Below are 27,773 nucleotides of genomic sequence, written 5' to 3'. Positions count from 1 at the left end.
CAGCAACCCCGGCTTTACTGCCTCCCATTTGTCTGCATCTTCGAGCTGATTCCTAGTTTACCCAACAATTGTGTTTGTCGCTGCTTGGGCTGCAGAAGCATTTCCCGCAGCAGACATGTAAAGCTGGAAGGGCAAGCACATCTCAACTTGAAAACACAGTTTGAGCTGTAGCCTGTCAGGCTCCCTGTGTGCAACGGTGAGCATTTAATAGCATTCATCTTCACTTCACACGTTTCTGCTTCAGGAAATGACTTTGTAGCACCAGGATAGCTACAGCCAAGGTAGTTGTAACATTAAATGTTAATCAGCTCCTCCTTATATGCACAGAAGTGGGATATAGATGACCAGAAATTTAGATCTTGTTGCAAGTTCTCTTGCTTTTTCACCCTGAGGAAGAGAGGATGAAAGAAGCTTTCGTCTTGCAGGTGTACAGTCATACCTTGGGTTAAATGTGCTTCAGGTTGAGCGTTTCCAGGTTACGCTCTGCGGCGACACGGAAGTAAAGGACCGTGTTACTTCCAGTTTTTGCCACATGCGCAGACGCTCAAAATGACATCATCGCGACCCACGCAGACGCGGGTTGCGTTCGCTTCAGGATGCGAACGGGACTCCGGAACGGATCCCGCTCGCATCCAGAGGTACCACTGTAGGAAACAGGGTTGATTGAACCAATAGTGGGTCCAAGGTTCAAGAAGGTGGTTTCTGCATGTGCTGTAGAAGGAAGCGAGGGGCAGGTGGGGCTCATGAACCTGGGAAGGTAGCCCATCTAGGAGAAGAAAACTCTTGTCCTAAACCTCTGCTGCCAGCGTGGTGTAGTGGTTAAGAGCGGTGGACTCGCAATCTGGGGACTGGGTTCGCATCTCCGCTCCTCCACATGCAGCTACTGGGTGACCTTGGGCTAGTCACGCTTCTCTGAAGCCTCACTCGCCTCACAGAGTGTGTGTTGTGGGCAAGGAAGGGAAAGGAGAATGTTAGCCGCTTTGAGACTCCTTCAGGTAGTGATAAAGCGGGATATCAAATCCAAACTCTTCTTCTTCTTCTTGCGGGCTATCCTTCGGAGAAGAAAAAGCTACGGAGTAAACCCTATACAAATCTGGAAAAATAAAAGAAAAACTTAGTGATCAACTTAATAGTCCGAACAGAAATGGCATCAAAATTGAATGCTGATGCTTTGTTCAGAGATGATTTGGTTAAGAGGTTGGCATAAATGCTGATGGTAAAATTACTCATTTAATTTTGATTTGGAAATGGAAGGCAGTGCGACCTCTCCAGCATTTTACAATTCTATGATTCTATAGGAACTCATTTACAAATAACTGGAGTTTATTTGTAGCTTTCGAGAATAAGAGTTTTGACAAAACATATCTGATGGCATACTATTGTGCTGGTACACTTTTTTAAAAACCTAATTGTTGCATTGCTTTTCAAGAAAACATTCTTCCCAAGCTACATGTCAAACATACACTAGAATGCAATTTAAAATCTTATAAAACAACAGAAAATTTCTAAAACAGTACCCAGCAACTGGTAGCTAAAAGGAACACACTATAAAATGATCAAAATATGGCCAAAATACTACACACTTATGTTAGTTAGTTAAAAGTGTAGTAAAGCGGTAGACCTTTAAAGCCTGTTTAAAATCTGCAAGGGGTGGGGCTTTTCTGATGTCCCAGTGCAATCGCATTATGCAATAGTGGATTCCACTGTTGAAAATGCCTTCATCTATGTGTTTGCCTTATTTAGGGTTCAACTGTATCAATACCTGTCTATGTCTGTTAAGAAGCAGACCCCATTGAGTTCAACAGAGCTCAGTCCTTCCTTACTGGGTATAGAATTGCCGCTTTCTTGTTTTGATCTTATTTATATGTTGAGATAAAAGGTCACAAAAAGTGTTCAGTCTGATTTGTCATCTGGTGCGGCATTATTTATGTTAGGGTTGCCATACGTCCGGAATTTTCTGGAAATAGCTGGTATTCGGTCCTCGTAAACAGTGCCTGGGTGGGAAATCGTTTGAATGTCTGGGGAAATCCGAACATATGGCAGCCCATGTCGGAAGTGTCGATTTTGGCGAATTTCATCATAAATTGCTCCCCCCCCCCAAAAAAAATCACCTTTGCTCAAAAAAGCTCAACAACTGTTGTGTCTGGAATTTCATTTTTTGAAATATGGCAACCCTAATTTATGTGGTGGCTCATTCATGTAAGGAAGTAATGACGGTGCTGCTGTCATCAAGTGATGACAATTCATGTATGAATTCCTCTACCTACAGTGGGGTCAGGAACTTGAGGCATGCGTGCTGGTGTTTGTTCTTTCACTAGAGTGTTCTGAGACATCTGACTTAAAACATGCCAATTGTTCTCACTGTCACTGCAAGGATGCTATGTGAGCATCTGGTCTGCAGACAGAGTACAGCTACGCTTGTCAAATATGTAAAATGATTGCTATGTAGGTTGAAGCAGATGCCTTCTTTTGAAAAGTGCTTTAGTTTTGATACGTTTGGGTAACAAATTATTTTTGCTTATTACCCAGCATCGAGCATTTTGCCAAGCTGTATAGCCAAAAGATTGGAATCAAAGCTTCAGTACTGCTGAAAACTCTGTGGGGAGATTATTATCTAAATACAAAAGCTAAGAAGATCATGAAAACTGACCAGGTGAGTTCAACTTGCTCTTAATTTTCTTTTTTCCCTACCAGAAAAGTTACTTACCAGCAACTGAGTATGCAATATTGCCACTTTTCTGGGATTCTGAACAATTTTGTTTTTAATCTTGACCACCCCGGTCAAGCAAATATGTAGTATATTGTAGCTGCTATGATGATTCTCGATATACCTCACCAATGTACATTTACAACCTTGGATCTCTGCCACTTCATTTTACGGCATCTGTAGACTAGACCTTAGATTCTGTTACCAATGCTTATATTTTACTTACGCAAACCTAAGATTCAGTCTGTGGGGACGTGGGTGGTGCTGTGGTCTAAACCACAGAGCCTAGGGCTTGCCTATCAGAAGGTTGGTGGTTCGGATCCTCGCAACGGGGTGAGCTCTCATTGTTTGGTCCCAGCTCCTGCCCACCTAGTAGTTCAAAAGCACACCAGTGCAAGTAGATAAATAGGTACCGCTCGGACAGGAAGGTAAACGATGTTTCCGTGCGCTGCTCTGGTTCGCCAGAAGCGGCTTAGACATGCTGGCCACATGACCCAGAATCTGTCTGCGGACAAACACTGGCTCCCTCGGCCTATAGAGCGAGAAGAGCGCCACAGCCCCAGAGTCGTCCGCGACTGGACCTAATGGTCCAGTTCAATCCAGTTCAAAATGTGTTCCTTGGACGAACAAGCCATTTGCTGCAACGGTTTGATGCAATGCTTGCACATGCACTCAGGGCAGTGGCGGGTGTAGTTACCACTGCAATAGGTGATTGGAATGATCACAGCTGGCAAACAATTGGACAGAGACGTGGGTGCAAATCCTTGCATGCTCCTGCACTTGAAGATTTTTCAGTTCAGGGATGAAAGGACAGATTGGTAGATTGCTCTTGTTGCAACTGAACTGTGGTAGATGATAGGATGGAGAAGCAACATCCAAAAAACAATTATTGATAACCTGGAATATTGCAAGCATGCTACTGTTATGGGGGGTGTCTTTTTTTGGCGGGGGGTAGGCTATATGGTTGAGTCCCTCTTCTAATTCCTTGATCCAACATGGATTCCATTGCTGGAATACCCAGGCCAGCCTGGTAACCCCTGCTAAATATGAGTTGTTAAAGTAACAAAGGGAGTGGCTCTGAGCCAGAGGACAAATGTCTGTTAGTTAGACCTTATAGTGAATCCTCAACCTATGGGTCCACATGTGGGTGTTACCCCTGTAATTGTCTGAATTTAACTCTCCCCTGTGTTATAAAGGGCATCCTAATTTGTCTTACCGCTTTCTTCCAGTTGAAAGGAAAGAAACCTTTGTTTGTGCATCTGGTGCTGGAAAACATATGGAGCCTCTATGAAGCAGTTACAAACAGGTAAACAAAAAGCATCCCCAAGTCTCATTTTCTTGATGGCAGAGGTGGGGAATGCCAATTCAGAATTTCACTTTTCACAACAGGCAGGGGATCTGTTGTTTATGCTAAATGCCCTTGTTGCTCAACTGCATTACCGGGTCATTTCTAAGTGAAGGAAGGTGAGCTTCTACGTGACAACAGAAACAGGCTGGTTTGCCCAAAGGCCTTCTTTGTGGTTTTTGTTTTTAAGATGCTTAGATGTAGTGCTGTAATTGCAGGGTGTATGCTTTCTTTGTAGAGACAAGGAGAAAATTGATAAAATCGTCTCCTCCCTGGGATTGAAAATTGGTGCCCGTGAAATGCGCCACACAGATCCAAAGGTTCAGCTTAATGCCATTTGCAGCCAGTGGCTCCCAATATCGGAGGCCGTTCTCTGTATCCTTATGGAAATAGCTTTTTTACCATTTACTAAAAGCTTATACTGTCTCATGCACTTGAGATTAGTCCACTAGTTTGTGAGAGGGAGGTGGGGTTTGGAGAATTGAATACAGGCAATGTCCTGTGTTCCTTATACAGAGTCAAATAATTGGTCCATCTAGCTCAGTACAGTGGTGCCCCGCAAGACGAACGCCTCGCAAGACGAAAAACCCGCTAGACGAAAGGGTTTTCCGATTTGGAGGCGCTTCGTAAAACGAATTCCCCTATGGGGTTGCTTCGCAAGACGAAAAAAATCTTGCATCCCCCCGCTGGCTTTTTTCGCCCTTTTCTTAAGCCGCTAAGCCGCTTATCAGCTGTTCCGCTGATAAGCCGCTTAACAGCTGATCGCTGGAAGCCGCTTGACAGCTGTAGCGCTAATCCGCTAAGCTGTCAATGGGCTTGCTTTGCAAGACGAAAAAACCGCTATACGAAGAGCCTCACGGAACGGATTAATTTCGTCTTGCGAGGCACCACTGTATTGCTTATATTGACAGTGTTTCAGACAGGGGACATAGCCAACCCTATCTGGAGATGTTGGGGGATGACTGGGAACCTTCTGTATGCAAAGCAGAGGCTATGAGTTACGGCCCTTCCCCTAGTATTCTCCATCAGCCCCAGTAGCTTCCTGCCTGCTTTGGTCATCTCATAGTCAACTTGCAGTCTGGAGGGAGTTAAGCTTACAGTCAAGAGCATCCAACCACTGCCAGAGAGACTTGAGTTGCTCTTCTGTTCCTACTTCCCATGCTTCCTAGTGCCTCCAAGGATCCATCCCCTCGAACACTTTAGATATGGTTCATATTTGCGTCATCAGGCAAGTCTTGGCTTTGGGCAAACCCCTGTCCAAGGTCTGTATTTTGATTTTACTGGATATAGCTTCTGCACAGCCTCCTGTCTGTATCCTGCCTTCTAAACGTGTATATCCTTAGCACCATGCTTTAAGCTATGGTCTGTAATAAACTCCCTAGTCCTCTTGATATCACAGCTGAGAGAGTGGAAAAACTGTTGTGCGTTGGAGTGAAAACATTTGATTCTCTACCGCAAGAAACTCAAGACCTGAAAGATGGTAAGTAAATTTTGGCAAATTGTGGCTTAAGTCCTGTTCAGATGAGTCTCATTTTTTAAAAGTCCATAAACCCCGGTGTCTCCTAATTGAAAAACTAAATGTCCTAAAAGATGTTTTGGTTTTCAATCTGGGCAGAATTCAGCTTTCTGCATCCATGCTGCAAGTTGGCTCAGAAGCACAGGCTGAAATCTCATACAATTTTCCCTCCTTGATTCACTCACTAATTTGTTATTTAACAAATAAAATATAAAGCCAGAGACTTTCTCATCAGACCATGGGAAAACATGTAACTCTCTCGTTTTATGTTTGCTTAGCGTTTATGAAATGCAGCAGTGAAGAAACTGCCCCAGTCATTGTCTTTGTTTCCAAAATGTTTGCAGTGGATGCTAAGACATTGCCACAGAACAAGCCAAGGTGAGAAAAATGATGCCATTTGAACTCCTCCTGCTCAATGGCATTAGACGCTAATTCACAGTATACAAGTCTAGATTGCTTCTGATCTGCGCCTGGTAAAATTATTTGCCCTTATCTGAAACTAAGTCAGCTGTTCTCAAGAAAGCATTGGTAAATGCAGACTTGTTCAACGTATTATTTGTGGTTTAAAGAATAAATGCTTTGTCAAAGAGTTAACAGTTACGGTCAACATACGGACATTGTATCTAAGTGAATTACAAACTTAAATTGGTATCTCTATATCTTGCTCAAATGATACAAGTTAATTTTAATTTGTTTTTGTTGTATGTGGAGAAGCTATGGATTCTCCCAGGTGCTTTTGTAAGCTTTTTGACCACTTTCTGTTTCCATGTAAACTTCAGAAGTTGTTCCTCTCTCTTTTTCTCCTTCACCTTCATACCTCTCCTAGATAGAACTCAATGATTGCAATAAAACATACTTCATGCAAGTAAATACAGAATCTCCTCATGCAATCGTTAAATAGTATGTGAATGCAGGATTTTCCAGTGTAATTGTTGCTTTCTGCACAGGAGGAGCCTCTAGAACTCAGTTGGGTAAAGAAGTGATGACAGTGGAAAAACTGCAAAGGAAGGAGGGATGGGAGGGAGGCTTTGTACCTGCAGTAAAAAGGCCACAACTTGATGTCTCTGCAAGCTTCATCTTCCAAACATGGCTTGCTGTAAACATTGGTTAGATAAGCTTGGCCCGTTCCACCAGTGAGCACTCCAGATTGCTACTTGTGCCATTGGGGCTCTGAAAGTGACTGAACTGTATCCAGTTAGATGGAGTGCCGTGGTCAGTATTAGGAACTCCTATGGGCTTGAGTATTATTATTATTTTACAACCTAATTTAAGAGACACAATAATTTTTGGCTTGAAGCAGCACTGGGTATTTAGACCACTAGATGGCGGTATTCAGCTGTCTGTAAGTGGACTTCAATTTTTATAGTGACAGGCATAGATTTTGCTTCTACTTCTGAAAATTGGCAACAGAAGTTTATAAGAGTGAAATTAGGTTGAATCTTCCTGGGTTCATGATCATGAGGTAGCAAGCAGTGGGGGTGGATTACAGCACTAAAAAGTATTTTAAATGCCTTGATCGTTCTATGTTTATGTAGTTTTAATTCTTTCTATGGAAGATGAAGTGTTGTCAAGACGCAGGATCATTTCATGTGTATGTTTGAATGTACTTCTCTCTCTCTCTCTCTCTCTCTCTCTGTGTGTGTGTGTGTGTGTGTTCAAATATTTTCAACCCAATTCAAAGGTAATTGACAGAGATGGACCCCTCATATTATTGAAGTGCTTTGTTCCAAAGGCTTGGGAGCCAATGGAGTAAAAACCCTGTTTCTTGTTGTCACCCTTCTAAAATGCCACAGTGAAGGCATAGGGCACAAAACTTGATTGCAACTGGTATGTGAGCCTGGATAGCTCAGTTAATTAGAGCGTGATGCTGATAATGCCAAGTTTGCAGGTTTGATCCCCGTATAGGACAAATGCATATTCCTGCATTGCAGGGGGTTAGACTAGATGATCCTCAGGTCCCTTTCAATTCTACAATTCTATGATTTTTTTTTAATGGGTTTCTTATGTTAATAAGCAAATGGATAAATGCATCTATTGTCTCCACTTTTAGTTCATAGTCTTTTTCACAGTTCATTTACGTTTGGTGAGAGACATTTTTGCCATAGACATCTTGCAGTTGGGGCAAAAGGGAGAGGGGAGAGGGATGGGGATATTATTCTTTCATTTTTTGTCTATTCTTAGTGTGAGTGAGTTGTGTCAGCATTACATGGGTAGGTCTTTTATTTGTTTATGTAATTATTTTTATTGATATTGCGAGAGGTTAGGGGTTCCTGAGCTTGGTTGGTTGTGTTTAGTTGATTGTGGTGTGGCTTATTTGTGTGAGCGAGGTGGGCTAGGTTGTTGGGTCAGGTTAGCTATATTGATTTGTATGTTCTTACAGGGGACAGGTCATTGTCCTGTGCATGTAATAAAGGGGAACCACACTGAGGCGAAGGCATCCTCGGTAGCTTGTCCTTGTGCTGGTTTGAGTTTGTTGATTAACTTTTCTAGTATGGCGGTTTCCCATACATTTTGGTACCTGTGGTCTATGTTCATTCCTGATAGGTCCTCCCAGTGACTATTATGATATTTCTAGCTGTTGAAAATAAGTGACTTATGAGTTCCTTGTAGTGTGTGTTGTTGTCCTGGAATATATTTAATAGGGCGAGTTGTGGAGTTGCTTCTGTTACCTTTTTTGTTATTTTGGGAATTTCCTGCAGCACTAATATCCAGAAGGATTCGACTTTGGGGCATTCCCACCAAATGTGAAGGTATGTGCCTATTGCAGTGCGACCTCTCCAGCATTTTACAATTCTATGATTCTATGTGGACAGAGAATATAGAGAGGTAGCTGGTATTCAAGTCTCAAGTTATGACTTGGTGAGCTTTCATTGGTGTTAAGCTAAGAATCCCATGTTCAGCCACATAATACATTCTGGAAGGTTCCTTCCTTCACTTTCAGGCCCAAACTGATGTGCCTGGCACCTGGAAGATACATTAGGTAGATCACTTTAGTAGATAGCCATGACTAGTGTCACTTGGCATCTTGAAACAGGGGCTGGGAGCCTGTGGACCTCCAGATATTGTTGGGCTCCAGCTTCCATCAGCCCAAGCCAGCATGGCAGATGGTCAGAGTGATGGGAGTTGTAGTCCTATAGCATCCAGAGGACCACAGATTAGCCACCCTTGACTTAAGTGGGATTTACATCCTTAAATGTGGAGGGCTTTTCACAGATGTCTCTTACAGAGAGTAGCTGGAGTGTTACATCATGTGAACTGTTAATCATGTAGTAAAAAGAAAGTTTTTAGAAGTATACTTCATATGGTATTTTTAGTATTACTGTACTTTATATGTATACTGTGATTCTTTTCCCTTTTTTGCACTGTGTATCAAGTCACATTTTTAAAACCAGCTACAGCTGCCTAAATTGGTTTTATTTTAATAACAGCTTGATTTCCCCTCGATACACCTCAAAGTTTCTTTCCCCCCCTCCTCCATCTGCTTGATTTCATTGGGTGACTTAAGCACGTGTCTAATTCTCTCATCAGTTGAAATTAGTGGGATTCCAAGTGCTTACCTTTGGCAGGATCATGCTCATAGTTGGCACTAAATGCTTTTTTTAATGATCAGGGGGTCATTGTTCTTGGCCGTCTTTAAAAGTTATCTGCTTGCTAAGACATGGATGCAGGAGGCAGAGGCGCTCTGAGTTGGCTTTGTCTGGCAGTACTCTATATTGTATAGATAACTTTTCCCTGCAACTCCAAAGAGCTTGGGCAATTCAAATGCTCTCTTTCCCCCCTTTTATGCCAGGAACTTCTCAGCATGGCATTGGCGCACCCTCTTTGAATGCCTCCTCAGTGAAGCTTTTGGCTTAGCCCTTTAGCCTTCAACCTCTGAATTGTATTTCTGCATACCTGTCCTCTGGTGCCCTTTGTATTTCCTTTCCCTTCCACTCACCCCCCCCCCCCCGTCTTCCTTACTGTCTACAATAAGATCATAAGCTTTTAGTTGTTAGGACCTGCTTTTTTTTTAAGAGCAGGCAGCTGCATCAGACTAAAGGTCCATCTGGCCCAGACTCCATCTTCCCCGCAGCAGCCGACCATATGCCCTGTGGAAGCTCACAAGTGGGCCATGAAAGCAATAAGCCGTCTCCTGTTACTGTTGCTCTATGGAGACAGTGGCGCACTACCTCTCAGCAGTGAGAGTGCTTAAGAATCATAGAATCATAGAGTTGGAAGGGACCCCGAGGGTCTCTAGTCCATGGCAGATGGGCTTCCAAACTGTGCTTTAAAATCTCTTATGTCGTGGATGCTTTAGTTGAGATTCCTGCATCGCAGGGGGTAGTTCGTACTGTCCCGAGTATAATAAGTCTATAGTCTTCATGGATGGTGGTAGTGTCTGTCTGTCTGTCTGTCTGACTGACTGTCCCTCCCCCTCCTTCTCCCCCTACCCCTCTATTACACTTTTGGCACTCAATGCCCATCACTCCTGCCTGGTTTGAAGGAGGGAAAGTCAAGAGGCGGCTCCTAAAACGGTCCTTTGCTCTAGCAGAGACAAATAGATGAGCTTCTTGACAGGCGCTGCTGGAAACGGTTTTTATAGTTCTCTGCTCTTTTCTTTGTGGTGTTTTATGGCTGGCTTTATTGTGACACAAAAAGCAATCTCATAAGCCACTCGAGGAGGTTTGGCTGGAGAGCTGGGTACAAATGCTAAAAACAAGTAAATAGAATTATTCTGAAGATTTCACAACAGGTTCCCCCCCCCTCCTCTCGTTCTCTCCTTCGTCTGCCTAAATCCTACTTCTTCAAGCAGAACTTGCCACGAAATTGTTGCTTCCCTATTCAGTTCTGCATGTTCTTGCTTCCTTTTGTTTTTCAGCTAGCAGCTTATTTACATGTCTTCAACTCAAAGGCTTGTGTGTGTGTGTGTGTTTCATCCCTTAACTCGCTTGTTTTTACAATCTCCTATTCCCCGAAGGATGTTTTTTAAAGTGATCTGTAAGCTACACAGCCTCTGTGTCAAGTAACAACTTTCCAAATTGTGTCATCAAATGAATGTAATTTTTTTTTATAGCTCCCAAAGATCTCTGTGCGGTCTTCTGAATAAATACCGACATGAATTTGCATCAAAGGGCTCTGTGCATTGTAGTGCTGCCGAGTCCCTTGGCTGTGAATTGTACTTCATTGGTGGTTTAAGTTGACCCTGAGCAGCTCCATCTATTATGGGGCACGGACAATGTTCAGCAGCACATCCTGTCAGAACTGCAGGGCAGTATTTGTGGATAGCACCTACTTATGAAATTAACAAAGTAAAGTGGGGTCTCTGAAGAGGAAGGGAACCATTTATTGCGGCTGCTTTGAAGTGCAGCCTTTGTTGCAGGGAAGATAAATCTACACATGGATCCAACCAACACACGTGGAATCAATTTTAAACCGGAGTCAGTCTTTGAATAGTCCAGTGGCTACTAAACAATTGAAAAGGAAGTGTCCCTGAGCCACTTTTAATTTTTACCCTTATATAAGTAAAAGCTATTTTCTTCACAGGCTAATTGTAGTTGAAACTGAAGCATGCCCTTTCTTTTTTTTTAATTTAGAATTCCAATAAGTTTTTATAAAGCAATTAAACTAATGACTGATACTGTATAATAATAACAGCTCGTCATTGGCATGATATCCAGGTAGTTGATTTTTAGCCTCCTACTGCATAAATTTCCTGCCAGCAGCTGTCCAGAATATCTGACTTGCCTTTTTTTAAATTACTCATCCTTTAATGTGTGGCAAATGGAAAGGCTACTTCCTTTTTTCTGCTGCACTAGAGAAACCCCAACAGCAGCCAGGAAAACTTCCCTGATGATGTCACTATGCTAAGGATATAAGATATAATCCCAACTGGGTAGTGGTGAAGCTCACTTTAATGAGATGCCATACTCCTCCAGTTGAGGATATGATGAATTTGTTGAAATGCCACCAGCATAAGCCGATGCAATTGTCTGTCTTGATTGCTCCGATTTATATTGTTTTACAAGACTGCCAGGATACTTTCTGAACTGTTCTTGAGAAACTGCAAAGGTGGCATCTGCTGTCCAGAAAAGCTTTTCCCGAAAAAATAATAATGTTCTTTCAAATGATACATAGGCCTCTGTCACAAGACGAAATAGCCCAAAGGCGTGATCTTGTAAGGCGACGGCATGCTGAGAAGTTAGCAGCAAATCAGGGGCAGGAGTTGGCACAAGAGACGAATGGAGGAAATACAGTGGACCAAGTTCTAAAGACAGGTGAGATGAAACGCATGCTGGGGAAGATGATTCGGTGGATGTGTTTGATTCATGATCGGTGATGAAGTGCTGCTGCTTTTCTCATTCAAAGTAAAGCACGGCAGATCAGCCTATGGGCAAGATCAGTCCACCAAATCTTTGTCTCTAGCCTTCCCAGCCTGATTTGGGGCGAAGAGTACAGAACACCCATGGATTTTCACCCCAGTAGTGGCACTGGGCTGGGTAGAGAAGATCCATATCACTCCTGACCCCTGCTCACTAGATGATTGACCAGAGGAAAGGCATTTGGATTCAAATATGCTGCCATTTTTACCCAGTTGATTGGATATTGGCATAAGTTTGGTTTGTTGCATTAATGGCTGCATGTTACTGTAAGCAGTCTTGAGTGCAAGATGAAGCAGAATAGAAATATAGAAATGAATGTTTGCACCTCAACCCTTCCTTAGGCGATGATCAACCACCTACAAGTCAAATGGAGACGATGACCCTGGCTGCTGCAAAACGGGAAGCCGAAAATAAGGACGCCTTTGTGGCTTTTGCAAGGGTGTTCAGTGGAGTTGTGAGAAGGGGACAAAAGCTCTTCGTTCTTGGACCAAAATATGATCCTGCTGAGTCGTTGCACAAGGTAAGCCCCTTTTCCTTATCTCACAAAGTGTGCTTTTGAAAAGTTCAGTCTCCTACCCCACCCAGAGATGGACAACTTTTGGCACTTGGGGTGGTGGGTTGGTGGATGGAAACAGATTTGGCCCTGTGCCTTCAGCTGCTGATCACTCTCAAGGTTTTTTGCACACATGGCATCCCAACTTCTGTCTCATTTGGCTCTTATTTGGGTCTGTTTGGAGCAAACATAAACCCTACCATCCACACTCTCCTTTTGTCTTGGGCATTAGCAGGAAAGTTTCCTATAATTTAGCTTGGCATTGCCTGTTCGGGGGAAATAATAATAACTGGGGGATTTGTGGTATTCCATTTTCTTTACTTCTGAGAACCTTGTAATCAAGCTTTCTCTTGCAGCTTAGAATGTAAAGGAAGAAAGTGCTCTTGTTTATTCTTAATGTTGCCTTTTTGTTTTTTTCAGAAAAATGTGTCGAGAATTTTTTTTCTAGAACAGTATCCATTACTGAGTGGCTCTATTTTCTCTCCTTCCCCATGTTTATTTCCTTGTTTATGTGGGTTTTGTATACACTTAATAGTAAAAACCTCCAAGTGGTGTACATATAATAAAATACACATAAGAATTATTGCTGAAATTCAGAGTTGGAAGATGCGTCAGCCCTAGGTAATCAAGATATAAATCAAATCAGCAGTTAAAGAACGTACATTATAAAATTAAATTACATACATTTCAATTTGGCCACAGCTTCCTGTAGGATGTTCTGCTACTGATAACCTGCCTTCAGTGCCTCATTTGACTTGCTGCACTTTAGAAGATCTCTACCTATTGATGGGGAGAGGACTTGAGGAACTACACGAGGTGCCTTCAGGGAACGTGCTGGGTGAGCATACTTTTAATTGTTTTCATTTTGCCCTCCAGTGCTATCATATATAAAAGATGCATTTCTTGGAATGTGCTTGCCATTGCACCAGTGATGGGCAACATCGTTATTTCTGAAGACTGCATTTGAAAATAATTTTATTTATTAAATTCCTGTACCGCCCCCCTTAGGGCCCAGGGTGGCGCTGTGATCTAAAACCACAGAGCCTAGGGCTTGCCAATCAGAAGGTCGGCAGTTCGAATCCCCGCGACGGGATGAGCTCCTGTTGTTCAGCCCCTGCTCCTGCCCACCTAGCAGTTCGAAAGCACGTCAAAGTGCAAGTAGATAAATAGGTACTGCTCCGGCGGGAAGATAAACGGCATTTCCGTGTGCTGCTCTGATTCGCCAGAAGCGGCTTAGTCATGCTGGCCACATGACCCGGAAGCTGTCTGCGGACAAACGCCGGCTCCCTCAGCCAGTAAAGCGAGATGAGCACCGCAACCCCAGAGTCATCCACGACTGGACCTAATGGTCAGGGGTCCCTTTACACCCCCCCCCCTTTGGCCAGAACAGCTCCCCATAGTATAGTTTACAGGGACTCAAAAATAGTTAAAAGACAGCATAAAGGAAATGACAATATGAAGTAAGAACCAGCAGTTTGATGCCAATATTAGCAAAGGACACCAGTAATTGGAATAGAATGAGATGGGACTCCATGGGTCATCGGATCATATGATGCTGCCTTTCTTGCCCTTGTCATGATCACACCGTTGGGTCATCCAGCCCAGCTTTCTCCAAGCTGCTGCCCTCCAGATACTTAAGCTCTCATCATCCTTGACTGTTGGTCATGTTGGCTTCCACCAACGTATTCTTGGGTAACGCTTATTCTGTTTCACCGACTGCCATCAGTTATTGGATGTGGGATCTTTGCCTTGCAAATCTTGTGCTTTACCACTGAGCAAGGCATGCAGAAAACCCCATGTTTAACACCTGTCCATTTAAAAGGATCTTTAGAAGCTGGGCTGGGACTCCTGAGGAGAACCAATGCTAGCCAGAAAAGACAGTGCTGAACTAGATGGACCAGTTTTTTGGCTCCATATAAGGCAACTTTGTATGGCTGTTCTCCCTAGACTAAGCAAGAATACACCCAGACCTATTCTTCTGAACCTTTGAACTCAGAAAAGTGGATAGGAATGATTTTCTACCATTCGTATGTATAAAGAGGGAATAATAGTTTTGTCTTGGTAACTTTGTCAATTGCTCATCTATTTGACTCTTCAGTATCCTGTGATGTGTGTGTTTTCATTTTTGCACCGTGAACAACACACAGTGCCTGAGAAGCTCAGTATAGTCATTAACCACAGAGGAATTGGAGAGTTTTCTAAATTTGGTTAGATTTTAGCACATGCACTGGTGGTGACATTCAAGTAGATATCAGTTCTTAACATATTTAAAATATGCTGTGTTTTTTGTGACCAACATTAATATTACATATTTCCAGAAATAGATATTTATCTCCTAAAAGATGTGGGAAACTAAATTTCCCCTCCAAATCTTTGTTTACCATGGAAACTTAAAATCCCTTCCAGATGTCTTTCCCTAACTCATTTGATTTTAAAATGCTGCCTCAGAAGCCATGTGATATTCATTTCTTTTCATCAACGTTGGTAAAATGACGAGTATCGGCAGAGCTCTGCTTTATCAAAACTGGTTTTGATTAAGCATTTTGGGATAACTTTTCTTGCCTTTTTAAATAAATTTCCTGTGTCCTGATTTCTTGTATGTTTAGTTTCCATGATGGCTTAGATCTGTAACTTAGTTTTGTAAAACCTGATAAATGACAGATTCTTCATACTTGATTCTCCAAAATGCCAAGTTTTTAAAGGCTGAGCCTTAATTTTTACATTGCATGCCTGCACATGTTTACTTTGCCGTACTGAATGCAATTGGACTTGCTCCCAGTGAGTGTGTGTAGGACTGCAGGTTTAGTTGCTTTAAAAGAGGTTGCTAGCACCACACCATGGAAGCTCTCAAAAATATACATCATCCAAATATGAACATCACTGGCTTAGGTGTAATTAACCCCCAAGTTATCTTAAGGTTGGTATGATTTTTATTGAGAGCTTTGTGGTAAGATGAATTTGATTCACATACACACACACACACACGCTAGAAGGTTGCTTAGGGGCTATGGTACTTGAAGCCTGTATCTGTTCTGAGTCCTGTTGTGATCAATGTCTGAAATAGTTCAACCAGCACAGTGAGGAAGAAACTACTGTACCACTTCATATTGCTGGTGGGAAATCACATTTTTTGAATGCTTCCCTATGTAAAAAGCATCAGGGAGAAGAGGGTGGGTTAAATTTTGTGTGTTGGTGTGTTTTGCATAGGGGAGAGGAGGTATTTTTAAAATGGTATCGCCTATCTGCAGTTGTCAGTGTTATGGTTCAAAATTCTAACATCTCAATCTTCCACATCTCTAGACTAGACTTGAAAGGTGCCCGTTTCAGCTACAAAGACGCAGTGTTTTTCATTGGATAGGAAGAGTTTTTAAAAATACACTCCTGCAAAATATCATACCTACAGCTAACACTTCATTCAGCAATGCCCCTGACAAATGTAATTTTTGTACAGCAACTAGCATTTTAAATGTCGGTAAATAATTTCCAGGAATTGTCAGGGGATTTTATTCTCCATCTTTTCTTCTGATAAATTTGCCACAAGCTTCAAGTAAAGCGGAAGTTGCTAGGGTGGTAAGAGGCAGGGGACCTTATTTGTACTAAGCTGAGATTCTTTGAAAGCAAAACTAAACTCAGCAGACTTCTTCTTGGGCAGGCAGTGGAGGGCAGCGTGCGAACCCAGTTCTTTGCATGGTCTTGTGAGCTAAGCCATGCTTTAGCACTGTGCACAAACATGCCCAGAGAGGTGAAGAAAACATTTAAATGTGGTTGTGTAGAAGCAATTCCTAGGGCTGGCTCTTTTGTGCAAAAATTGTTGCTGATTTGCAGCAGCCACAGTTGTGGATGGGCTAATTCACACATCACAATCTCCACCTAAGTGCAAAAGTAACTGTAGATGGCTTTGGGTGCCACACCTGATGCTTGTCTTTTTAAATTTTGTGAACCAGCTCCAAGGCTCTGTGGTTTGATAGGTTCAGCTTTTAACACAATTTAATGCCTAGAAAAAAGAAACAAAGAAAGAAACTAGGCCATTGGAACAAACAAATGCCATGCAGTTGGCAATTTGGTTCAGGGAGAGATGCCAAACATCTTTGCCCGAGGTGCATGTGTATATTAAATAGTCTTCTAAATGTAAACCATCTGTAAGTGGTGAATTTTTTCCCCCAAGAGGAATTAAAAGCCAACCAATGAACTTTGGGAAGCTTACTGCTGATCTGGTATCAGATTTTGAATAGAAACATTTGTTTTTCATTGTGTTTTAATATTATTTGGGTTTTGTATTCTATGGGTTATAAGGGATCCAAAGCAGTTTCGAATTTTAATTTCTTTCTCATAAGGTATGTTGTAACCTTTGAGTGGTGTTTTTGTATAGAAAGCCTGCATCTCCTTCCTTCGTCTGCCAAACGATACTCTCTTTTTCTTATACACAGATTTCACAGTCAACCGTATACAGCATCTTTTGCCAACCTGGCGCCCTTCAGATTTGGTCAATTACAGCTCCCGTTAGTCCCAGCCAGCAGTGCAGCGATGATGTCTAGGGCTGATGAGAATTCAGTGCACAGAATCTGTAGGGCCCCAGGTTGTTGGCAAGGGCTGCAGTAGGGTGTGACAACCTTGGGAACTGACTTTATCTATTTAAAACACAAAATGCTAGACTTTATACTCATAGAAAAAAAGCTTGAAAATGTGCAGATGCCCATGGAAGTGTTCCTTAGAGCTTCCATTAATGAGGGATGGCTCCATATATATTCATTTTTCACATACATATCTGCCTTGTACAGTTCTGCTACCCCTGCCCTGCCACATCCCTGCTCCATTACTTGCCTCCTCCTTTGCCCTTTCCCACCAGCCATTGCCAAAACACTAATGTCCTCAAACTTTTTCCTCCCAATGTTGCAATTGGAATAAATCATACCGTTTTAGCATAATCCAGCAAAAATTGGCACAATGCTTTCATCAAGATATGGCATAGGGATGATGGAATGTTTTTGGAACATAAAACTATTGCGGTGATTTGGCCAAAAATGTCTGCCTCCTTTATCAGGGTCTATCTTGTCACATTCTCTGTAAGCTGCAAAATGGTAAATTTTGCTCCATATCAGTGGGAAACTGTGTCGTCGTGATTTGCAGCATATCCTGGTTACACTCTTTTTAGAGATCTGCCGCTCTTGGAGAAATTTTATATTTTAAAAACCGTTTTACAGGTCAGAACGTTGATGTGCTTTGATGTGGGTTATTGCCAAAGAGAGTCTTATCTCTGAAACTAGTGGGGCTCTATCTGGTACATATTTTTGGGTTATTTATTTTAGAAAAGTCTATATTTCCAGGAGTAGAAACAACTCCTGGTCATTTACATAAAGGGATGCATACATAACTTGAGTTTGGCTGTGCTTCTCGACTCAACCCTGACCATAGATGCCCAGGTTTCTGCGGTGGCCAGAATTGCATTTGCACAGTTGAAGCTAATGCACCAGCTACACCTGTTCCTTGAGATTTCTGATTTGACCACAGTGACACATGCCTTAGTTGCATCCCAGTTGGACTACTGCCACACGCTCTATGTGGGGATGGCTTTGAAAGGTGCTCAGAAACTTCAACTGGCTCAAGGAGCTGCAGCCAGGTTGTTGGCCGGGGCTGGTTATGGGGAGCATAAGGACTCCCTTGCTGCGACAGCTCCAATGGCTATTACTCTGTTTCCGCGCACAATTGAAAGTGCTGGTTATGACCTAGAAAGCCCTGCATGGCTTAGGTCCAAGCTATCCGAGATACCTTTAAAAAATGTATTTACAGCGGTACCTCGGGTTACAGATGCTTCAGGTTACAGACGCTTCAGGTTACAGACTCCGTTAACCCAGAAATAGTACCCCAGGTTAAGAACTTTGCTTCAGGATGAGAACAGAAATTGGGCAGCAGCGGTGCGGCAGCAGCAGGAGGCCCCATTAGCTAAAGTGGTCTTCAGGTTAAGAACGGACCTCCAGAACGAATTAAGTTCTTAACCAGAGGTACTACTGTACTTTGTACAGTGGTACCCTTCATCCGACGATCCCAGGGTGGTTCACAACAGATTCCCTCATATGAACCTGCCCTGGTTGTGAGATCTTCAGGGGAAAGCCCTTCTCTCTGTCCCACCACCCTCACAGGAAAGGGCCTTCTTGGTGGCTGCTCCCAGGCTCTGGAACTCCCTCCCTAGAGAAGCTAGACTGGCTCCCTCCTTGCTGTCCCTCCTCCAGCAGGTGAATACCTTCTTGTTCCAGCTGGCTTTTGGGAACCAACTGCTTTTAATGAAAGGGCTGGTGCCCTTTCATTATGTATGTTTTAAACAGATTTTATATATGTATGTACAGTGGTACCTTGGTTACTGAACAAAATCTGTTCCGGAAGCCCGTTCAGCTTCTGAAACGTTAGAAACTGAGGCGTGGCTTCCTATTGGTTGCAAAAGCTTCTTGCACTCAGCAGAAGCTGCGTCAAATTCGGGTTCTGAAAAAGGTTAAAAAATGGAAGCATTTACTTCTGGGTTTCAGCATTCAAGAACCGAAACATACGACAACGGAGACATACCTCGGAAGTCAAACAGAATCCGTTCTGGAAGGCTGTTCGACTTCCGAAACCAAGGCACGGCTTCTGATTGGCTGCAGGAAGCTCCTGCAGCCAATCAGAAGCTGCTCCGGACGTTCGGGTTCCAAAGAATGTTCGCAAACCGGAACACTCACGTTTGATTCGCAAGGCGTTCGTCAACCAAGGTACGACTGTATATAGTTTTAATTCTCTTGGTGTTTAATTGTTTTTAACTGCTGTTTTTCCAATGTTTTTCACAGTGATTGTTTTTATCTGTGAGCTGCCTTGAGTCCTATCATGGGAAAAGGTGGGGTATAAATTAATATTTAACAATAACTGAACCAATGAGTAAACCAGTTAATACTAGTATCTGGTATAGTACATGGCAGCTACTCTTGGGTTGCATGCTTCCCTTGCAAACGTGAGTGTTTTCCCTCACACTTCTCCATCTGGGGGCTGCCCTGTGTTATCTAATGCCCAGATATGTTCCCTGTCCTTCGACCTCCTGTGTGTATTGGGGGGGGGGACCTCCTTCAAGATATTCTCCTTTTAAAATCCCACCAGGTGGAGGGGAGGAGAATGATCTCCGAAACGTCTAATGGTTTAGAAGGAATCCTCACTACGACTACATTTTCATACTAAGCCTATTAAAATATCTAGACATTTCCATACAGCCTTTCTCAAAAACAAATTTAAGCTTGTGCAGACGTGTGGAATCTGAAACGCTGATAGGCAACCCAGATATCAGCCCAGCAGAGTGTTCACTGACAATGTATAGCTTGCTTGTAGCTTAAAATGTCTAAACTTCTTTTGTGGAGTTAAACAAAGGGGTGTGCTGGTACCCAATAAAAGCACATTGCAGTAAATCATTTAGAACAGTTAATCCACATTAATTGGAGCTGGATCCTACAAGCTACTGCAAAAAAAAGTAGGATAATAAATAGCCTGTTGTTTGATTTACATTTTTTTATCCCCGTTTTTCTAATGAGTTCAGGGTGGTTTGTGGGACTTCTCCCTCCTAATTTTATCCTCACAACAACCTTGTGAAGTAAGTTATGTTGGGAGGGACAGTAGATCAGGGAATTCCAATGAGCTTCACCACTGGGTCAAAGTGAGTGGGGAAACCCTTTCCTCTCTTACTGCCACCCTTCTTTTCATTCATTCTCTCTCTCATGCACACCACCTATCTATTCCTACAAATGTGAAAGGTGCTAAGTGGTTTGTATGTAAAACTGAGCCACACTGTATTTAACAGGCCAAAGATGACCCAGCCACTTAAGCATGGCTTATTAAGCACAACCAAATTATGCTCGTAAACCATGGTTTGCTGTAGATTTATAAACCTTGTTTTACATTACACCATGGCTTAGCGTTATGTGTGAACCTGACCCTTAACTCCATCTCTTCATTATTACAAATGCAGTCATACCTCGGGTTGCAGAAGCTCCAGGTTGCGTTTTTTCGGGTTACAGACTGCCAAAACCTGGAAGTACCGGAATGGGTTACTTCTGGGTTTCAGCGGTCGCGCATGTACAGAAGCGCCAAATTGCAACCCGCAGGTGCGCAGACGCGCCGCTGCAGGTTGCGAACGTGCATCCCACACGGATCACATTCGCAACCCAAGCATCCACTGTATGGTATATGTTATTCACAGGGACTTTGCTGTATGTGCCCTCTAAAACCTTTGAGAATGAGGCATTAACCAGAGAGAATACTTCCTGCATCAAAAAGGAAAGAGGAGGGAAAGCCTGTAGGCCAGGCATAAGCAAACTCGGCCCTCCGGATGTTTTTGGGACTATAACTCCCATGATGCCTAGCTAACAGGACCAGTGGTCAGGGATGATGGGAATTGTAGTCCCAAAACATCTGGAGGGCCGAGTTTGCCTATGCCTGCTGTAGGCAGTCTTTATATCTTAACCACAGCTAAGCTTAAGAGCAACCCAGCCAGATGGGTAGGGTATAAATGTTTGTTTGTTTGTAGCTACCTTAGGTCTTCACCTACCTTATAAGGAATTAGGAACTTTCTTCACCTGCACAATGTTTTTCTTTCAGAATGTGAACATTGTATTTCAGGCAGAGCCCCTGTTGCAAAACTTCAGGAGCAGGGCTCCAAAATGCCAGATGTTCTCTATAGAAATGGGGAAAGTCGGGGGGGGGCAGGGGAAGTTATTTGATATGAGAAATGATTTCTCATCCTGCAAGGCAGAAAGAAGTACGAGAGAAGTAGAGAAAGGACATGTTTTGCAACAATTGTTTTGATACCTTCATGGTTGAGAATCAGAAGAACTCATAATTCGTCCTCTTTGTCAGAACAAAAATAAAATAAAATAAATTGGGCTTGTAAGCTGAGCGGTTGAGCAAGGCCATGCCTGCAAATTGGGAGAAAAACAGGAAGCTTCTGTGTGCATCTACTTGTTGAAAGCATATTGGCCTGGTACATCTATTTTTCTTAAATCCAAATGTCAAAAATATCATCTTCTACATTAAAACATTTTCTGCATACAACATTAATTTTAACGTCAAAGGGAAGCTTGGAGCACATTTAGTTCCCAGCATAGAACCACTGGCTTCTGTAGATAAAAGGCTAGAAACTTGCTTTTTAATTATTTTTAACATCTCGAAGTTTTGAGATTCTCAGGAAGCTGAATTCTGTGCCTGCTGCTGCATTTATTTTGCTTTTTCAGCATTCCTGCAGAATTGCACCCTATTTTGTTTATTAAATTTGTACCCCAATTTTCCTCCAAGGTGCTCAGAGTGATAAGCACCCTCACAAGAACACTGTCAGGCAGTTAGATTGTGAGACAGTTCATGACCCATGGTTACCCAATGAGTTGCATGGCAGAACAGAAATTTGAACACAGGCCTCCCCAGTACTAGAACTGCACTCTAACCATTATGCAGCACTGCCTAAAGTCACACCGAATCAGACCACTTTGTCCACAGACGGACAGTTGTTTTCAAAGGACTCAAGACAGAAGTCTTGTGGTGTTTCTAACCTGGATTAAACCTGGGATCTTCCAGGTACCACCGATATGTTGTACCCTTGAGCTATGAACTCCTCCCAAGACATTTGCCTTTTTCACAAGAGAGAACGGACTGCTGAGACATCTGTGACTGGACAGACACATCACAGTGTGAAAATTTTAACTGCTTGAGCAGCAGTTCTAACCTTGTCGTGAGATACTTCAGGGGCGCCTTGCAGGTGCCCAGTTGATTTTTTGACACTCCTTCATTCCACACTGCTGATCCCCTTGATTTTCAAAACAGCTTGCGGCACTGGAACACTGGATTACAAAGTCTAAAATCTTTTGGTTTCCAGAATCATGGCGTGGCCATTTAGAACTGAGCTGCCGTATCTGCGTCAGGAGTGTTTTGTCCTTTCTTAAACTGTTAACCTCAGCCATGGGTGTGTAGCCATAACCACGCCTAGTAATTGGGCAAGCATTGGCAGGACACTAAAAAAGTACCGGAGGCAGACATGCGTACTTGTTTGCTCATGTAGCTGCTTTGTCTAGGAATAAAAAGCTGCAAAAACCCAGAGTGTTAAGGCAGCCCTGAACTGCAATTAGATTCTGTATCACCTTTTCTTGTTAGGTGTGCTTGCGGTGTTTAGTATGTTCCCTTTTGCAGTTGGGCATGCCATAATACGTTCTACATTCATCACAGGCAGTCTTTCATCACAAATTGCTTTGGGTTTCCTTCTGACAGTCTGGGATCCTTTAGTAAGCAGCCTCCACTTAGTGCAGAAAGCAGCTGTAGGCATGAGTGCCGTTTTAAAATGGCTTTGCGGGATCGATGCCAACCTGTGAGCATGGCCACTTTTATATGAAAATCTAGGAACAGTGCTCTTTGCCACATAAAGCACACACACCTTGCTTTTTACTTCTGTGTAAACCTTCAGACTAATTTTGCGCTCTCTGACTCGGTAGTTAATTTTTTTTTATTTTTAAGAAGCCAGCTTGAAGCCATTCCAGCTACAAAGAGCATCTTTGCTCAGCCTGCGCTAATGAACGCAGGAGGGCAGCCTTTCTCAATGATGTGCCACACAAAGAAGACAGGGCTGTGGAAACAAAGGAGGCTCAAATGTTGGTCTGCGATTCTGTAAAAGGAGAGAGAGGTGTGGGGGGGGGGCAATTGGTTACAGAATGGAGAGAGATAAACATTGCTTTTGTTGTGCTGTCAGTATCACAGACTTTAAGCTTCATAATTGCCTTGCTGGTGGTGTGAACATCCTCCGTCAGTTCGCTGCCAGCGCTATCCATCCTTTGTCTCGTTTTGCTTTGCTCTTCCAATTCATAATCTGTACCTGGCTGTAATCTGTTCATAAAAATATAAAAAAATATCACGTAGGTGTCAGTTTCACCTTTCATCTTTGGCAGCTGACCCTTTGTGAGTGTGAGTGTTTAGGCTGCTGACTCTTCACTTAGATTTAGATTGTCCTTCATTTCCTTGCATGGCCAACAAGTGGGCTGTTCTCCGCTTCATTGCTTGTTTGGTATTTACGTGCCAAAACAGTTATATCTAGTGAATCTGGAAATGCATGATGGCTCTGCCTTTTTATTGTATTTATATCCTGCCTTTCCTCAACAAAATGCAAGTGAGTGAGTGAGCATGCTTGTATAGAGAGAGACAGACAGACAGACAGACAGACAATAGATAGAGTTCCCAGATGGTCTACCCAGGCACTAACCAGTCCCATTCAGCTTCAACAATATTGCTTTCATAGAATCGTAGAATTGTAGAGTTGGAAGGGACCACAAGGATCATCTAGTCAAACCTCCTGCAATGCAGGAATCTTTCTTCACCACCATATCTGCATTTTGTAGTTTTATAAGAGCCTTGCTGGGTCAGATGAAAGGTGCGCCTAGTCCAGCATAATTTCCCCCTTCCTTTTTTTGCAGTAGCTGGGCCACATGTAACTGGGAGCCCCGCAAGGAGACCATGAAGACCCCAGCCCTACCCATTGTTTGTCCCCAGCAACTGGTATTCCGAGGTATCCTTGAGACCACCTCTAGTGGGTGTCCAAGTTGGGCACTTGCCAGGGCAGAGCAAGAGCAGCAGAGGGTCCTGCCATTTCCACTTAGCATCCATAGAGCAGGAACAGCCTAAGGAAACTCTTTAGTTTGCATGTCCCACCGCTTCCAGGTTAGAGGGGCCCACGGAAGGTGCCGTGCCCAAGGACCCCCAAATTCCCAGAGCCAGAACCGGGAATAGTACTTTTGAACAAGATTGCATTCAGCATCATGGCTACTGTTAGGATTATTATTCTGAATTTGTCTAATCCTCATTTTGCAAGCATGGCTGTAGCCCTTTTGCCACGTGTTTGTGGCTGCGAATTCTGTTAAGTTAACCATGTGTGTCGTGCTAAGCTGCATAAGATCGTACATTTTAAAAGCAATAATAAATTGCATACAAATGATATAAGAATGTGTTACGTGCTCCACATTTTCTGCAGTGGTATGTGGAGAGAAAACTTTTTCACACTGCGTTATGAAAAAAGGAATGGTTGTGCCTCTTAAACTACAGTGGTACCTCAGGTTAAGTACTTAATTTGTTCTGGGGGTCCGTTCTTAACCTGAAACTGTTCTTAACCTGAAGCACCACTTTAGCTAATGGGGCCTCCTGCTGCCACTGTGTCGCATGAGCACGATTTCTGTTCTCATCCTGAAGCAAAGTTCTTAACCTGAGGTAATATTTCTGGGTTAGTGGAGTCTGTAACCTGAAGCGTATGTAACCTGAAGCATATGTAACCAGAGGTACCACTGTATAGTTTCAGGCAAATGTCCAAAGTGGTGCTGATCACGTTTCACAGTAGTCCTATCCTAGCAATTTCATCGTATAAATGGAGTAGCAAGTATTTTATTATATTTGGGTAGTACCTAATTTCTGTGTATAACCTTACTGCTTAATATCAGTGGACATGAAATTTGAGAGCCCTTGAAAATCAGTAGAGCTGTACATTTCCCATCCCCAACAGAAGCTTCTCATTCTGTAACTCTGTCACAGCAGCCCATATTGTTGGAATAACTTAGCTGCATATTTGTGAATCAGTTTAGTTGGGGGAAAATGGAAGAGATGGAAATCAGTTATACTGAATGCTATCTTAAAAGGAAGCAAGTGTATTGGATTTTTTTTATATAAAACAAAAAACAAACAAGAAAGTTGATGTGATGTTTTCTGCCATCCTAGGTCTCATTTGCTAATTGAAATCCAACCTAGGAGTGTGTTTGTGTGTGTTCTCAAAATAGCAACAGCTGTCATTCTAAAACTACAGCAAAGCATATTTTGTTCTTTGGATGTGTAAGAGAAGTTCCCTGCCAAGGCAATTCAAATTCTGCACTTAAGCAAACCCTCAGTTCTGCCACCTGTATAAACTATGCAAATTCAATAAATGCATAATTTATTTGCATGGTTCTGCCTTTTTATTACTTTTGCTTAATTCAGATTTTGTTAGTCATGGGAGAGGGGAAAGGAGCTATACAGGTCACTAAAAAAAAAAACCTTTCTGCTCTCCATAAACCTTTATTCTCGTTTCAGAAATCTCGTTAGGCAGTTGCCCATATGCTTTCAACCATATTTTCATAACCATAATGGCTATAAATTTTTGCTCCCTTTGCCCCAGATTTACATGGTGTTCGTATCACCACCGGGTGCCCATAGTTCAATTCTGTCCAACTTCAAAGTTGAGATTGGTGGATTGTCCTTGACCTTGTGTTGTGTTTCAAAGATAGTGTGATATCAGGAATATGCCCTTTGTGAATACCAGGACCCTGTCCTTCAACCAACATTTGGCTACTACAGCCAAATACAACTTTGCATTTATTGGTCATTCTTAGGGTGCCAGGGAATAGCCAGCCCTGCAGAAGATAGGGGTGAGAGAGGAAGGTTCAGAATTGTTACCCTCAGCTGGTAAATCGTATGTGCTGGTGACCTTTGTATTTTCTTCCTGGATAAAACTGGGCCTGTTCACTTCTAATTTAAAAATTTCCAAAAATACTAAATGAGCTCTTAACACTTTTTAAACACATATCCTACCTGCAGGAATACTCAATGAGAGTACCAACAGAAAAAGAAAAAAATGTCCCAATCAGGTACTGTAACAACAATGACCAATTTGGGATTTGATTGAAGAATTTACATTATTGTGCCTCTGAAGTGCTTTTGTCAGTGATGAATTCTTTCAAAACCTCCACTGATGGTTCCCAAATATGACTCTCCTCTTGCTTCTTCGGGAGGATGAATATCCTGTGTGTTGCTGAGACATCCAAATGGCTTTCAGAACCAGAGTAAATTGTGCAAAGTGTATTTGAGGTAGGGCAGCCTTTCTGCTTGAAGACATCCTCTATTTTGAATGGGCTGCCCAGTCAAAGTTTCTTTTAAAGATAAGAACCATAAGAAGGAAGAGCAGTCAGCTTAGCTCCGAGACAGCAGACTGAGTGGGAGCATAGCTCACTTGGTTACAGTTTTCTTCACTATGGTGAGATGTATGTTAATTTCAACAGACATGTTTCCCTATGTGCATCTAAACCTGTGTGTGCTATTCAAGAATCATGATACAGGAAAAACAGTGAAGCCAGCCAATGCCTTCACATAGCTCCATCCTTATTTCAGACATGGTTATATTTTGGTATATCATGGTGTTGTAAAGGTAAAGGGACCCCTGACCGTTAAGTCCAGTTGCGGACGACTCTGGGGTTGTGGCGCTCATCTCGCTTTACAGGCCGAGGGAGCCGGCGTTTGTTCGCAGACAGCTTCCGGGTCATGTGGCCAGCAGGACTAAGCCGCTTCTGGTGAAACCAGAGCAGCGCACAGAAACGCTGTTTACCTTCCCGCTGGAGCGGTACCTATTTATCTACTTGCACTTTGTCGTGCTTTCAAACTGCTAGGTTGGCAGGAGCAGGGACCGAGCAACGGGATCTCACCCGAATCTCGTGGGGATTCGAATGGCCAACCTTCTGGTCGGCAAGCCCTAGGCTCTGTGGTTTAGACCACAGCGCCACCTGCGTCCCCATCACAATGTTTAGCTGGTGATATATCACAGTGTTGAAAACCAGATGTCGTCCAGCCCTAATTGTCACCAGTTTAGTGCCAGCACTTACAGTACTGGCATCCAGGCCCATGCAGAGCTCGTCTGAGACCCAAGCTAGGAGTTTGTTAGAATAAATTTATAAACTCAAACAAAAAAACAGTTGGTCCCTGGCAGGGACCCCTAGCCAGTTTAGCCCTCTGAGGACCAGAAAATTGTACCTGGCTCTCATCCCTACACATCCCACCTTCTGCTGGCATCTGTAGTAGGTATGTACAAGTTTCTCATTAGAAGGCTGGGATTTGAAACTGCTGTGATAACTAGATTTGCCATGTAAAGTTCTCTGTTACATTCAGTTACTGTGATGGCAGTTCTATTTTAGTGTGTTTTGCACCTTTCTGTGATTTGGTAGAGAGAATTAGGTTTTTTTAGTTTTTTTTAAAAAAATATTGAATTGATATCCCCCCCCCCACACCTGGAGGTCTCAGGGCAGTTCACAAAAAATATCACAATATATAAAATCAAAATAAAAACACTGGGAAAATCATCCTGAATAAATCATAGTTGTGTTCATTTCTCCGAGTGGTTTTGAGTGTGCTACCAATTGCAGTGGGCAGGGGACAGAAACCTGAGTCACTTCCACCATTCCTGTTGTCATCTGCTAGAATGAATGGTAACACTTTGGGCTGCAGGTGGGGAGAGCACATAGATGGGG

At 42.8% G+C, this 27,773-nt stretch overlaps 1 protein-coding gene and 1 long non-coding RNA gene across 3 annotated transcripts in view; one reads left to right on the top strand and one right to left on the bottom strand.

Annotated features, from left to right (window-relative positions):
- Window positions 1-27,773, top strand: part of EFL1 (elongation factor like GTPase 1) — a 65,267-nt gene that overhangs the window by 8,727 nt on the left and 28,767 nt on the right. For both annotated transcript variants that reach the window (XM_081888423.1, XM_081888424.1), the window contains exons 8-15: window positions 2,530-2,653; window positions 3,937-4,013; window positions 4,291-4,427; window positions 5,410-5,532; window positions 5,847-5,946; window positions 11,683-11,822; window positions 12,269-12,447; window positions 13,183-13,318. In XM_081888423.1, coding sequence (XP_081744549.1) covers window positions 2,530-2,653; window positions 3,937-4,013; window positions 4,291-4,427; window positions 5,410-5,532; window positions 5,847-5,946; window positions 11,683-11,822; window positions 12,269-12,447; window positions 13,183-13,318 — 1,016 coding nt within the window. The remainder of the gene's footprint in view (window positions 1-2,529; window positions 2,654-3,936; window positions 4,014-4,290; window positions 4,428-5,409; window positions 5,533-5,846; window positions 5,947-11,682; window positions 11,823-12,268; window positions 12,448-13,182; window positions 13,319-27,773) is intronic.
- LOC309356939 overlaps window positions 1,010-27,773 on the bottom strand; it is a 202,170-nt gene continuing 175,406 nt past the window's right edge. The window contains exon 5 of the long non-coding RNA XR_014162933.1: window positions 1,010-1,030. This is a non-coding gene — a long non-coding RNA (uncharacterized lncRNA). The remainder of the gene's footprint in view (window positions 1,031-27,773) is intronic.

The sequence above is a fragment of the Podarcis melisellensis genome, assembly GCF_964234715.1.
Source record: "Podarcis melisellensis genome assembly, chromosome: 14".
In the NCBI taxonomy this organism is placed as follows: Eukaryota; Metazoa; Chordata; class Lepidosauria; order Squamata; family Lacertidae; genus Podarcis; species Podarcis melisellensis.
Note: the sequence above shows the minus strand (reverse complement) of the source record. Positions and strands in the feature narration are given on the sequence as shown.